The sequence below is a fragment of the Ursus arctos genome, chromosome X, assembly GCF_023065955.2.
Source record: "Ursus arctos isolate Adak ecotype North America chromosome X, UrsArc2.0, whole genome shotgun sequence".
NCBI lineage: Eukaryota > Metazoa > Chordata > Mammalia > Carnivora > Ursidae > Ursus > Ursus arctos.
The window spans coordinates 45,961,903-45,976,424 of NC_079873.1; the positions used below are offsets into that span (position 1 = coordinate 45,961,903).

At 40.5% G+C, this 14,522-nt stretch overlaps 1 protein-coding gene across 19 annotated transcripts in view; it reads right to left on the reverse strand.

The window, feature by feature from the left end:
* The window catches only part of PFKFB1 (6-phosphofructo-2-kinase/fructose-2,6-biphosphatase 1), an 88,451-nt gene that overhangs the window by 29,999 nt on the left and 43,930 nt on the right, over positions 1 to 14,522 (reverse strand). For 18 of the 19 annotated variants that reach the window (XR_007188246.2, XR_007188248.2, XR_006408552.3 and 15 more), the window contains exons 2-7: positions 12,868 to 12,993; positions 9,401 to 9,494; positions 8,482 to 8,548; positions 7,192 to 7,266; positions 6,637 to 6,693; positions 3,662 to 3,783 (exon numbers count right to left, since the gene is read on the reverse strand). Coding sequence is in view for 14 of the 19 variants with exons in the window: in XM_048213164.2 (XP_048069121.1) it covers positions 3,662 to 3,783; positions 6,637 to 6,693; positions 7,192 to 7,266; positions 8,482 to 8,548; positions 9,401 to 9,494; positions 12,868 to 12,993 (541 nt within the window). In the remaining 5 variants the exon portion in view is untranslated. Of the gene's footprint in view, positions 1 to 3,661; positions 3,784 to 6,636; positions 6,694 to 7,191; positions 7,267 to 8,481; positions 8,549 to 9,400; positions 9,511 to 12,867; positions 12,994 to 14,522 lie in introns of those variants that run through there. The other variant, XM_044380710.3, reaches the window with a different exon arrangement.

Sequence of the window (14,522 nt, forward strand, 5' to 3'; positions counted from 1 at the left end):
CTAGAGACTTGGCTCCCGGCCACCCCAAAGAGCTCACTGTCTGCTACCATCTCCCCCTGTCTCCTTTCTTCAGTTTCAGCTTAATCCATGCTAGCTTTTCACATTCACTTTTTATACTCTAGGGATCTGGGTTCTGTCCTTTGTAGTTCAAACTCTGGACATACTCAGAGAAAAGCAGTAATCCTGTGTCCCTGGCTGCGTTCCACATCTTACTGGCAGCTCCTGAATTGTCTACTCAACCTTTTAAATCTCAAGTTGAGCTCTGCACCTCTATTCTTTAAGTCTCTGCTATGATATATTATATTTGACACCCTACAGGCAGCTACCAGATTGTGTCTGTGCACATTTGTGTCTGTGTGTGTATGTCCCTCTCCTCACTCAGAAAGGGAAAAGGGTTGGGTTTTTTCCCTATCTGTCATGCAGTCAACAAACACACTGTCTTTTGTTCTAAGTATGCTTGAGGTGGGGACTTAGCATCTGCCCTTTGGAAACTGTTAGGTCAGTCAAGAACATACACTTGGAAACACATGATCAATGCTCAATACCCCTTCCATAAACAGTCATTCACTCTTAGGTGTGCCAAATATTGGGATGTGGGGATACAGAAATGGCCCACAACATGGAAATCTTGTGGTCCTTGCTTCAAGTCCCTTTTTTATCCCCTCAATTCTGTGCTATAATCATGAACTAATAACTATACACAGAGTGATAAACTATTCAACAACCTGTCTGCAGAGGAGCTGGGAATGAGCAACGCTGACTAATCAGAAGACTAGAACCATAGAGTAAGTCTTCTGAGGCCCCTGGTGTACCAGGAATGAGTCCTTTAGTTGTTGGACTATAGGGGTTCAAGGAGATCCCTGGGAAGAGGTGTTCAGGAAGGGTGCACCAATGGGGTGACATACCAGGAACCCAGGATGCACAGTAGCAAAACAAAAACAGTAAACAGAAATAGCTACACTAAGCCAAGGCATGTAAAGCAGTGGCTGATGGGTTTGGTTTCAGAAAGCCTCTCCTCTGATCTTCCTAGAGAAGGGCTTTTTAATCTGTACCATACTTAATCATGCCCATCCCTGTCATCTATGTCCAATGTTTCCCACAGGACACTTACACTTGCTGAGCATTTTCTTTTGTGCATCTGGCAGGGAGTGGGGACTTCAAAATACATGAATCCTCATAATCATCAGGAATCAGGGATTATTAGCTTTGTTATATAGGTGAGGAAACTGAAGCACAGAGAGAGGAAATGATTCGCTTAAGGTTAACCTCTCCAACTATCTTGTCTAAGAGTCTCAGAACCTAGTGGTAGAAAATACCTGATGTAGCCTTGTTGCCTAATTACTGTCTGTTCCTAATGCTAGGTCCTGGGTAGCTCTAGGAGAACTTCTAAATTCCTCAACTTAGTCTTACATTCTAGGTACCTTCACACACTGGCCCTGCTTGGCCTCACCTCGCGGTTCCACAGCCACACCTATGCCCATAATTTCTGTTTCAATCTAGCCTTCATGCTTTTGCTGGAATATTCTCTAAACTCTCCTACTTTTATTCAGATTTAACTACACCATTCCAAAATGCTGCTCTGTTTGCTTGAAAAGACATTCCTTGCCTGTTTTCCAAAACTGAGCTCCTATGCATACATTCCTTAAGAGCCAGCACATTCACTCTCTCTAGGAAGTCTTCTGTGAGCCCAGGATGATGTGAAGTCATTTAGAGGTGCTTCCCACCAAAAGTAATATATTAGCTAGTGCTACCTCTACCATGTGTAATCTAAAATAAAAATTATAAACTGTATTATAATATGAGGAGGTCCCATGAAATTTTGTTTTCTTTTTCCATTTTTACCACATTGATGCTGGTTTTGAAATTAAAATAGTAAAAGCTTTCCAGATTGTCTTATTCATATTTTTGGTAGCCTCCACCTTTCTGGTACCCCAAACACATGCCTAGTCTACCTATACTAGGTAAACCTACTCTTCCAGATGTCTTTTTCCAAGCTGGGCTGAGTTTTCTCCTTTGTGCTCCTCTAGCCCACTTGGTTTACCATTTCTACAATTCTGATCAACTGCACATTCATTGGATTCTCCAAACAAGTGGGTATTCTATCACAGCAGGGACAGCCCTTCTCTCTTTGGATTCCTAGGGCACAGCTTTGACTGGGGCCTGATACATGGACTATAAATGTCTGTTGATGTAAAAATTATTAAATAAAGCCAACCTTCAGAATATGTCATCTTCAGGCCCAAATGGATTCATCAAACACTGAGCACCTACAGGAGTCTAGGCTGAAGACTAGGGGCTTTCTCAATGCCATTCTTTCATTTTAGCGCCCCTTCTTCAAGCCTGTTTCACCATATGCTGCTACCCTATATGGTGCATTTGTGGAAATTTGAATAAGTTACACTTTTCTCAGGGCAGAAACATTCTCACTCCAGTACACATGCCTTGGTGAGAAAAACAAGTGTACCCGTGACCTGGTTGTCCTTGCACAGTGAACAATCTTTACAATTATACATAAAGGACCTGCTCCTTGCACCAAATCTCTAAGTCTCATGTGACACTTCTTTATGATTTAGGGATGTGGGAGGGGGAGAACTAGGCTGGAAGTTTGAGATAAAGGTTTGAATAAATGTTCTACTGACTTACTATGTGGCCTTAGATAAGTCCTTGCCCTGTTCTGGGTCTCAGTTTCTCCATCTAAGGAACAATGCAGTAACAAAACTTGCCTCTTAGGACTTTGGTTGGGCAAAGCTGAAAGAATGCTTTTTAAACTTCTTAAGGTTTTAATGACTATTTGAGGCCTATTCATACTTCTCACTTGGGGCCCAAAGGGTCTGGGTGACTAGAGTTTCTTCTCATCACAACTCATTTTGAGGATTCTTGGAATATCCTATGTCTAAAACTCACATATTCCTTGTACTACCAGCTAACATGTTTCCAATTTTTAGCTGACATTATGAATAAGAGTTTTGTATTTTTCATGTGTCTTCCCATATGTCAAGGCACTATGGAAGCTACCAGCATATAGAAACCACCTCTCTTGCCATTATTTATACCCCTGTGTATGCCATAGCTCAAAGAGGCCAAATACTTATTGATTGAAGAGATAACATGGGTTTTGTGAAAAGAGACATGAGCAGGAGACAAAATATGTGGTTAGAATCCTAGTTCTACCCCTTGATTTGTACCGTGAGCTTGACAAATGGTTTCAGCTAAGATTTGATTTCCTCTTCCTGAAAATTTATGAATATAAGATCTATTTTGGCTTCCTTTATAGGGGTGCTAAGAGGATTCAATGAAACAAAGAAGGTGAACATGTTTGGAAACTGAAGTGTCATCCATATGTGAGGAATGCTTTTGAAAAAAAATAGCAACAACCACAGGAGGGAAGCATTTGTTCTTAGACATCAGGGTCCTAATCTGCCCATATTGGTCAGGAAGCCACTACTTAAACCCTCTCATAGACATTGTATACCTCAAGGAATAATTACCTCAGATAATTAGAGCTTGGAGGGTCCTTGAAGACAAATCATCAAATATAGCTCCCTGATTTTACAGATAGAGAAGCTGAGACCCAGAGAGGGAGGATATTTCCCCAAGTCCTAAAGGACATCAAAATAGGGTTAAAGATCCAGTCTTCTATTTTAGGGTTCTGGGTTCTTACCTGTCCAGTTCATCATCCAAGGGTTGGTAGTTGACCTCATAGCACTCAATTCTCTTTAGAAAGTCTTCCAGAACCTTTTCCCGGTCACAATCTATGTAATCAGGGCTGCCAAGTTTTACTTGCTAGGAAAAGGGAGAACAGAGGAACCGTGAGAGACAGAGACTCTTTTTTTTTTTAAGATTTTATTTATTTATTCGACAGAGATAGAGACAGCCAGCGAGAGAGGGAACACAAGCAGGGGGAGTGGGAGAGAAAGAAGCAGGCTCATAGCAGAAGAGCCTGATGTGGGGCTCGATCCCATAATGCCGCTGTGCCACCCAGGCGCCCCGAGAGACAGAGACTCTAACAGTGACCTTTGGAAGTGCCCTTAGAGATCATTGAGTATAACATCCCTCATCATAAAGATAAGGAAATTGAGACTTAGACAAAGGGTCTTGCCAAGTTTACAAAGTCAGTCAACTGAAGAGAAGTGGGACTGTGTGACTCCTTATGCTTTATTTCTGTGTGATTAAACAAGGTTTGTTATATTGTACTCAGTTCTAGAGCACACCGTGTTTAAGAAGAACATTTAAAAGAAGATGTGGGTTGGCTAATTGAATTTAAATACAAAAATAAAAATAAAAAAGATGTAGCTATACATATTACTCAGCCAACAAAAAAATAAAATCAATGACATGAATGGAACTAGAGGGTATTAAGCTGTCATAAGAAATAAGAATAAGAAATAAGGAAATCAGAGAAAGATAATTATCCTATGATTTCTTTTTTTAAAAGATTTTATTTATTTATTTCAGAGAGAGAGATTGAGAGAGAGAGAACAAGTAGGGGGGGGCAGAAGAAGAGGGAGAAACAGACTCCCCACTGAGCAGGGAGCCCAATGCAGGACTCAATCTCAGGATTCTGAGATCATGACCTGAGCGGAAGGCAGATGCTTAACCAACTGAACCACCAGGCACCCTGATTTCACTCATACGTGGAATTTAAGAAACAAAACAGAGAATCATAGAGGAAGGGAGGGGAAAATAAAATAAGATGAAATCAGAGAAGGAGACAAACCATAAGAGACCCTTAAACTATAGGAAACAAACTGAGGGTTGCTAGAGGGCAGGTGAATGGGGGGATGGGGTAACTGGGTGATGGGCATTAAAGAGGGCACTTGATGTAATGAGCAATAGTAATATGCAACTGATGAATCACTAAACTCTACCTCTGAAGTTAATACTATACTATATGTTAATTAATTGAATTTAAATAAAAAATGAAAAAATAAAAGAGAACCAGAAATTGTGATGTGAGAAATGGTTGAAGAAGAGGAACAAGAGATTTTGGCCGGGTGTCATAATAGCTTACATGTATTGAGTGTTTAATGAGAGAACATGACACATTGGCTTTAAATTTCTGAAAGGCTGATGTCTCCTAATCCCCCAATGCCTATCTTTTCCACCCACATCTGTCATCTCAGTGAATGGCACTATCATCCATCCAGTTACCCGAGCCTAAAAAGAATATGGGAGTCATACTAAATGTGTCTTCATCCCTCACCTCTCAGCAGGCACCAGATACTCTCCACTCTATCTTCTAAATACACCCTTCTATTGATTTTCATTCTTTCTTGACTGGGCACTTACTCTAGTTTTGTGACTAATTTATCTTGTCTACAGTCTTGTTACTTCTGATGTATTCCTCATACTAGCAACCAGAAATATATTTTTAACATGCACATCTGACCATAGCATTCCCCTGTTTAAAACTCTTCAGCATTTCCTTATATCTTTTAGGGCACAGTGTGAACTATTTTATTGGGTGACCCATTTGTCATAATTGAGTCCAAAATGATTTCTTCATCTGTCTCCCATTGCACTCCTTTTCCTCCACACACTTTGCTCTAGCCAACTTGAACTAGTTATAGTTCCCTAGAGATACCATAATTAGTATATGCTATTTCCTTATTTCCAATTCTTCACCTGCCAAATTCCTATGCATTCTTCAAGATTCAAGTCGGCTATTGCTTTCATTGAGAAGCCTTCCCTGAGACATATCTATCCCTCCCATGCAAGGTTAGGTACTCAAGAGTGTTCTCCCAGAGCCTCCTTTATTTTTTCATCTCAGCACTGACTCACAGTTATGTCTATAAACTTGTCAGTATCTCTCAGTATCTCTCACTAGACTGTGAGCTCAAGGTCAGGACTCTTCTCTATGTCTCTAATACACAGAATGGCCCAGTTCAGTTGTATAGATTCAAATTCTGTTGAATCAGTAAATGGATAGATGGAAGGGTGGATGAAGAACAAAGGGATTGGAACTGTTCTATGCCTTAAGAGACAAAAATAGGACAAATCAGTTAAAATTTCAGGGAGGCAGATTTCAGCTTGATTGGACTGCATTTGATGAAAGCGTTGAGTCTCTTTTCATTGGAGGTATGAAAAGAAGATACAGACAAACATTTAGCTGCCATTTCAAGTATCTGATGGAGGGTTGAGGGAGGTAACCTATAAGGTCTCTTCTGTCTCTGAGCTCCAGTAATTTCATGAAATAAGGAACAATAAAATGTGGCCAATGATCCAGTTCTAGACCACATGTCTAGAATCTAAAAGTAGTTATATTTCTGATACAAGCCTGAGGTCCAGTCCCAGTTCTACTTCTTTCTGGTTGTATGAATCCTTGAAAACTCTTCTGTTGGATTCTCTGTTTCCTCTCTCCAACAATGAAATGATTCCTAACATGCAGGTTTGTTGTAACAAATCAATAAGGGCCAAGCTTTGTGCCCAGTGCATATTAAGGACTCTATATTATGGCTTTTTTAAATTTCATAGGTTTATTTTAGGCCAGGATAGTCAGGAAATACTTCCTATAGGAAGTAAGAAGAGAAGCTTGGAGAAGAATACCACCTTAAAACCTCATAGAGGTCTTTTTAGGTATTATCCAAGCCTGAGGAAAAGTAAGGAGGAAAGAGTAAGGTTGTCTTTGCTCCTTACCCTGATGTTTTCTGCAATGATGCCAGGGTCATTACAGATGGACTCAATGAAAAAGACCTATAAGAGAAAAAGAAGAGAAATTTTCAGCAGGGAATTATATTTGGTAGGGCTAAACATAGCTTCACCTCTTCTCAGTGGCTCTGAGTCATCCCTAGGGACATCTCTGACAACATAATTTCATACAGTGCTACTTTCAGGATTCTGAGTTTTATGAGGCATATTGACTCTAAACTGAATGGTCCTAGATTATTTTTTAATGTTTTTCTTGTTGTTAGTTCTTATATATGCTTTTTGTAGTAGTTCTCTTCCCTCCTTCCTCATTTCCACCCCCAACAGTGTCAGCCTGTCAGCAATTATCTTCCATTACCTAATATGGCACCTCTTTCCTGTTCAGTTTTGTTTCTTCTAACTGTGATCTGGAAAACCATATAACCAAATGAAAATGTTGACCCTGATTTATAGCTGATTTGGCAGATTGGAGTCCTCTGGTTTGCCTTTCTTTGGGGTTTGTACTAGATAAGTAGGTTCTAGATAAGAGTGGGAGTGTTACTATACCTTGTAACCATGTTCTTTAGCAAACTGCAGAATTAGTGACCGTCGTTCTCTGGTGGTGTTGGTAGCATCAAAAACCTAGAAACCAATGATGAGATTGGTTTACTCTGAATCTGGTTTTGAGAGAACACCTACTCCGTGACTATCCTTATGCTAAGTGGAGAGCTTCCAAGGTGAGATAGAACTTGACTGAGTTTTGAAGGACAGGAAGGATGTGAGAGACGGGACTGGAGGAGATTATGCTAAGTAAAATAAGTCAAGCAGAAAAAGACAATTATCATATGGTTTCACTCATTTATGGAACATAAGAAATAGCAGGGAGATCGGTAGGAGGAGGAAGGGAAGAATGAAGAGGGGATAAACAGAAGGGGGAATGAACCACGAGAGACTATGGACTCCGGGAAACAAACTGAGGGCTTCAGAGGGGAGGGGGGTGGGGGACTGAGATAGGCCGGTGATGGGTATTAAGGAGGGCACATATTGCATGGAGCACTGGGTGTTATACGCAACTAATGAATCATGGAAATTTACATCAAAAAAAAAGGGAAGGATTTGAAATCAATTTGTGCCAATTTCTTAAGCATTCATTGAGCCCTTGCTCTCAGTCCAGAAATGTAGCAGACTATAGGTATAAATGAGGAAAACTGTAAATTTTTGTTAGGGTAATTTCATAGGTAAAATAGCCGAGGCTTAGAGGAAAGATTTGCCTTAACCAGGCCACCAAGAGTTGCTAGGAGAGCTAGAATGTATCTTCTCAACTCCTAGTTGTGGCTTCTTCCTTCCCCATTACTTTGGAGCTCTTCAAGAACAGGAAACAACTCCCTATTCTCAGTATCTAAGGTGGGACCATTTGAGGATCTTTTCCCCTTTTAGAATTCACAAATCAAGGGTCTATGAGATTAAATTGACTAGATATTTAGGTAAATCTCTAGAACTTAAAAGTGTTTGTATTGTAGTCTTAAACTATACCATAGTCTTACTGCATTCTTGGGGATGGAGTGGTGAAACATAGTGGTTAAGAGTGTAGATTTTGGACCTATATAACCTGAATTCTAGTTTTGGCCTTGCTGCATACATGCCACCTTGGGAAATTATTCAATCTCTCTGTGCCATTTTTTTTTTCTGGGCTATAAAATGGAGTATAACAGAAATGCCTGTCTCATGGGAGAGGGTGGAATTAAATTAATATGTGCAAAGTACTTAGAATAGTGTGTAGAACATAGTAAGTGCTCGATACATATTAGGGGTCCTTCATTCTGGCAGAAACTTGAGGGAAAATGCAAATTTTCTTACCGCAACATGACCTTCCTCATGGCTGAGATAGTCATGGACATCCTTCAGGGCTGCCAGGGCACACTGCCTGAAAAAGATGGAGAAAGAAACAGAGACAATCCCTGTCCCCAAGATGAGTTCCTTTCTATTTTTCTCCATTATCTTTTGCACCATCTCCCAGATATCTCACATTAAATTATTCATCTATGAAGCATCTACACAGGATATCCAATGTTCTAGGCACTATGATAAGCACAGACAGGTCACACAGTTGAAAGTGGCTCTGTGTGCACATCTTAGGGGCAGGCATAAAGTGGCATTCCCAAGAAAAGTGGACTAGTGACAAAGCCATAATATTAAAAACAACCTTTGAGGTGATAGAGCTCAAGTGGAACTGGTCCTTAAATCCAGGTAGAATTTGAGTATATGGTCTGTGAAGTAGAAGGCATTCCTGGAATGGGTAACAGTACAAGCACAGGTATGGTGGTGGCAATATATTTGTGCATTTGGAAAAAATCTATTTAGTGATTACTCTTTGCTGGGTTCTATTATAAGGGCATGGATCAATAAATGAGACCCGGGATCTGTTCTGGAAGTGCTCAGTGTCTTGTAGGAGAGAGAGAACTTGAGATTGAATAAATGGGACTGGAGAGACTGGAATGGGCCAAGCTATTGAGACTCTTAAATGCTCAGACTCTTAAATTTCCCCTCTCTCCCATAAGGAGTAGGAGACCATTAGTTCCTAAGTTCTTAAGTAGGGGATGGTTATGACCAGAAACAGGCTTTGGGCAGGCTAGAAGAAGGGCTTTCCCAACCACCCTTTGAGAGTCTGGAAGACCTCCTTCCTAACCCAAATTATTCTGCTCCACACCCCCATTATCTGAAGAAAGCCCTCCTTTAACTAGGGGCAGCACTGATCTCTAAAATATTAGGCACTTACTTCCTGATAAGTAGGGCCTCCATGTTGTCTGGGAGAAAGAATTCATAGTTCTTGTAGCTCACTGCCTCTCGTCGGTACTGGCCTAAATTAAACACTGAAAGCAGGGAGACCTGGTGAAGGGGTTGAAAAGATTCTAGTGGAAAAATATCTCATTGCTGGGAGGGATTTAGAGATAGAAGGAGGTATAATTTATAGCTATATAATACACTTATAAAGCTTCAAATTATGGCTACCATCTCATTTATTCCTCACTACAACCCTGCAACATAGAAATTACAATCCCATTTCACAAAGGAAGAAATTGAAGTTCAGAAATAGGAAGTAACTTTCTTAGTTAATAAGTGGGAAGCTGGGATTAAAAACCAGGTCTGTTTGGCTCCAAAGCTAGTGGACTTTCCACAATTCTATTTTATCATAAACTCTAACCCTTTCAATGCTCTAGTCTATTGGAAAGATAAGAAAACAGATCCAGTGAGTAAAAATCAGTCACTAAGGATCAAACAGTGAGTCAGCAGGTAACAGAACTAGACTGGTCCTCCTGAATCCTAGTCCCATATTATTACATTTTCCTGTATCATGACAGAGAATCTAAATTTATTGCCCTCTCTAAGCCATACTTTCTCATCAGTAATAGTGAAAAAACCTGAGAGAAGATAAGGAAAAGCGGAGAAAAAGGATAAGAGGCTAATGCAATATTTCATTCATCCATTTGATAAATACATTCTGATGCATACTCTGTGAAGCAGGACAGGAGTTCTGAAGTCTCAAAGATAGATGAGATATTCATGATGGGGCCCCAAGTAGCTCGCAATCCAGCAGGTAGGACAGACAGTAAACCAGTAAACATAGAGTTCCCACACAGTTTGTTGAGTTCTCTGACAGAGGCATTCAAAAGAATAAGGGGGAAGGACAGATTAATTACACTTGGGGCAATCTAAGATGATTTTTTGGAGAAAGCAGCATTTGAACCAGTCCTTTTAGGAAGGCAGGCCTTTTATAGGCAGGCATGGGGGATGGGAGTGGGGAACAAAGACATTCCAGGTAGAGGAACACATAAGCAAAGGTATGACATTGGCAGGAAGCAGAACATGTTTGGGGGATGGTGGGTCATTCACTGTGACTGAAGCCTGAGAGACTGACAGGGGCAAATTGTGGAGGGCCTTGAACAACAGGCTAAAAAGCTCAGGCTTAAACCAGCAGACCAAGAAGACCCTTGGAGGCTGTAGGTATGGTAAGCTTTGTGCTTTGAAACATGACTCTGAGGCTTTGTTCTCTGTGAGAATGGATTGGACTGGAGAAGATGGAAAGCATGTGCATTAAGGCAGAGACCCATCCACCACCATTCCATACTCCCCTAAGACCCAGCAGAAGCTACTTGGAGTCTGCAGTCCTCCACAAGAACTAGTCCTTCTCTCCTCTTCTGCCAAAGTTCTACTCCTCCCACAGGACCAAGCTCAAATATACCCTATCTAGAAGTTTTCTCTGCCTTCCAGTTGGTGATTTCCTCTGTGAGCCTCCTCAGTACCCTGCTCTAGGATTCCATAAGTGACCATGAGGTGTTAGTATGCATCCCAGACAGATAGAAAACTCTTCAAGGACAGGGTGTGACTCTCATGAACTTTTGCATCTTCAATGCCTTGCATGGGTTTTGGAACATAAAAACCATTGGGAAATCCTTCACCAGTGAATTAGAGAAAGCGCATGAAGGAAAAGAAGAAATGGGAGAAAGAGAGGAGGAGAGTTGAAGAGAGGAAGGGAAGGGGAAGATAGATAAGGTGCTGGGATGGGCAAGAGAAAGGAGAGAAAAATAATGGAGAAAAGGTGAGTATAGGGACAATGTGGGATTATTTTTTCTTTCCATCCATAAAGCCAAGTAGCAGACCTGGCACAGTGAGTGTCAGGCTTTGGAATCAACCAGATGTGGGCTCATTTCCTGGTTCTGTCACTTGGTGGCCATGTGCTTTTAGAGGCACTTCTCCTCTTGGGCATTAATTTAATCAACTGTGGAATGATGATAATACTAGTTTCTTTTTCATGGGCATTTTAGAGCTTAAGAGTAGATGTTAGTTCTTTGAGGATAGGCATCCTATCCTACTTGTCTTTGCCCAATACCCAACAACAGCTTTGACACAGCTATGTTCTCAATGAATAATTAATGATTTAATAAATAAATGCCCAAGGAGAACTGTTTGCTGCACTGGGGAGCAGTGCTCCATTTCACAAGTGAGAGTCTAAGTACTTGCGTAGTGCACGAGGAAAGGAGGAACATGGTCCCAATAAAATTTTTCAGATAAGTTGATATTCATTGAAAACATCATTATAGTCATCTGGGATAAATAAAAAACATTGGCAGACTTTCTTATCTTTACCATTTATATCCTAAATTGTATATGATGTGGGGGCACCCTATCTCTTACTGTTTAGAGCCTCTAAATGTCTTAATCTGGTCATACTTGAGAGAGGGAAAGGAATATGATCTGGTGCTCTGTCCCCAGAACAGCTCCTGGGGAGAGAGACCCAGACATGCACTACAACAACACACTCTGTAATTAGTGTTGGCATAGAGGGGGCTGTCAGGAGGGTTGGTATGGGAGCTCACAGAACCACAGTCCTCTCAGGGGCAACAGAACAATCAAATAGGAGTGGGGATACAGGGTGGGGGTAGGTAGAGAAATCAAATGGGGGAATAGGAGAGAGTGATTACTAAATAACTGATAGTAAGCAGAAAAGAGACCACACTGAGGAGAATGGAAAGTTGGAAATAGGGAGTGAAGGAGGAGGTTGACAGGCAGAGAAGGAGGCCCTTCTGGATGTGGAAAAAGGCAGGACCACTTCCAGCTGGGGAGGGGAAGTCAACAAGCCCAGACCTAAAGAGAGGCTTGGAGAGAGTGGACACCTTCTGAGCTCCAGAGGATGAGGTGAATGAAGGTGCCCAGCTTTAGTGAAGACCTTGTGGGAAACTCTGGGCTGTGGCTTCAATGTACTTGATTCTACATAACCTAAGGCTTGAAGAAAATCTTAAGGTTTTGAGTAAATGGTAATGCTAATCAAAATAGTAATATTGGTGTGGTAATAATAATAATGGTAATAAAAAATAACAATGGTAATAAAAATAGTATATTACTGATAGGATTGTGTTACAGTCTTGCAAAACTGGAGGTCCCTGAGAACAGACATTTACTCTTACTAGTTTTCCTATACCTAGTACCCAGAGTGCAGTTAGGCATAGAGTATGTGCTCAAGAAATTGTAGAACTTTTAAGAGTGTGGTGGTGGTTGTAGTAGTAGTAGTTACAGTAGTAGTAGTAGTAGTAGTAGTAGTAGTAGTAGTAGTAGTAATCCTAAGATTGGTAATAATGTTTTGAGGCATTCCTGGTATTGAGGGAATGTTCTTTCTGAGGCCTGCTACCTTACTCTTCAGCCAGTGGCCAGGAGGGGGCTGTAGAACAAAGGGTTTCAGAGACATACCTTTAGTTGGTGTTCCTATCCAGTTGAGATATCTTGTGAGCTTCGTGGAGATGTAGGTCTTTCCTCGAGCTGGTAAACCCACCATGATCACCATTGTGGGGGAATTGGTAAACTGTGGTATTGATGCTGGAAGATAAACAAAATCTCAAAATCTTATCCCCAGGTTCCCATCATCTTCTGGTATCAGCTCAGAGATGTTGAATTGGAAAGACATCTTCTCTACCATTACAACAACAACAATAACAAAAACCTGGAAATTTTCAAACAGACTTTTGAATTCATTAGAAAACAGATTACATTGTGAACAGCTAACCCCAAATTCATAGAGACAGGCAGACATCTGCAGGGAGCAATAGGGCCCAGGTATTTGTTTATCTTTCATAGATACTACTGCACAACATATAAACTCATAAGAAGACTCAGCTAAAAATTTTTAATAAATTGCTAAAGGTTCACTGTGGGCTAGTATGGGAATGTGAAGCCCCTGGGGGCTGAAAACATAGGTGGTTTTGCATCCTCTAGGAATTCCACCTGCTGACAGGGAAGACAGAAGAATTCTGAGAAAGATGCCTTGTAGCTCTGGCTTGGAGAGAAAAACAGAATAGCAGTCATGGGCTGAAATGCCCAGACCATTCTCCCTCTGTATTCTATGAAACAAAAGCCTTAGTCTTCACAGAGAAAGGGAATGCAACTGTAGTTTGAGAGCACTGGTAGAAATTAACGGCAGCTGACAGAGAGGAATGGCCAACACCATTGAAACTCTGATGAAATCAATCTACTCCATCTCCCCTAAAGAAAATAAGCCTTAATCTGCAGAAGCAAGGGCAACAGAAACTGAGGACACTGGTAGAAATTCACCACAGCTGGAGAAGGAAAATGGAAAAAATGCTGTAGCCCAGGAGGCATAGGAATATGCACTAGGCCCACCATTATAGTTAAAGAAGAGTCAGGAACACATGGGAAGGTCACACCTCCAAGACTGAGGATAAGCCTGCCTAAGACTGAGGCTTAATCAGACTAACATGAAATGTCATTAGTCCCCTATTCCCTATTACCAGACTAAAATAAGTAAAATAATAGAAGAGTACATCTTCAAAGTATGCAAAAGATAATTGTCTCCAGAGAGCAGCACAAAGGGAAGAATCAAGGCAAGAAAAAAATGGTCTGAAGAGACAAATCATCAGGATCAGACTCAGTTATGATACACATGTTGGAATTATCAGGCAAGGAATTTAAAATAGCTATGATTGATAAGTTAAAAGCTTTTTAGAAAAGGTAGACAACATGCAAGGTCAGATAGATAATTTCAGTATGGGGATGGAAAGTATAAGAAAGAATCAAATGTAAATGCAAGAGAAAGACACAGTAATTGATCTGAAGAATGTCTTCAATGTTCTCATAAGTTAACGTAGCGGAGGAATATATGAGCTTGAAGATAGATCAGTAGAAATTACACACCCTAAAATGCAGAGAGAAAAAAAATAGTAAAAAACAAACAAACAAAACAAAATAGAACAAAACATCCAAGAACTTTGGGAAAGTATCAAATAGTGTAATATATTTGCAACATATAACTATCATATATATACATATGTAATTCGAATGTATATAGAGAATGCAATATATATGTAATTAGAATAACAGAAGAAGAGGGA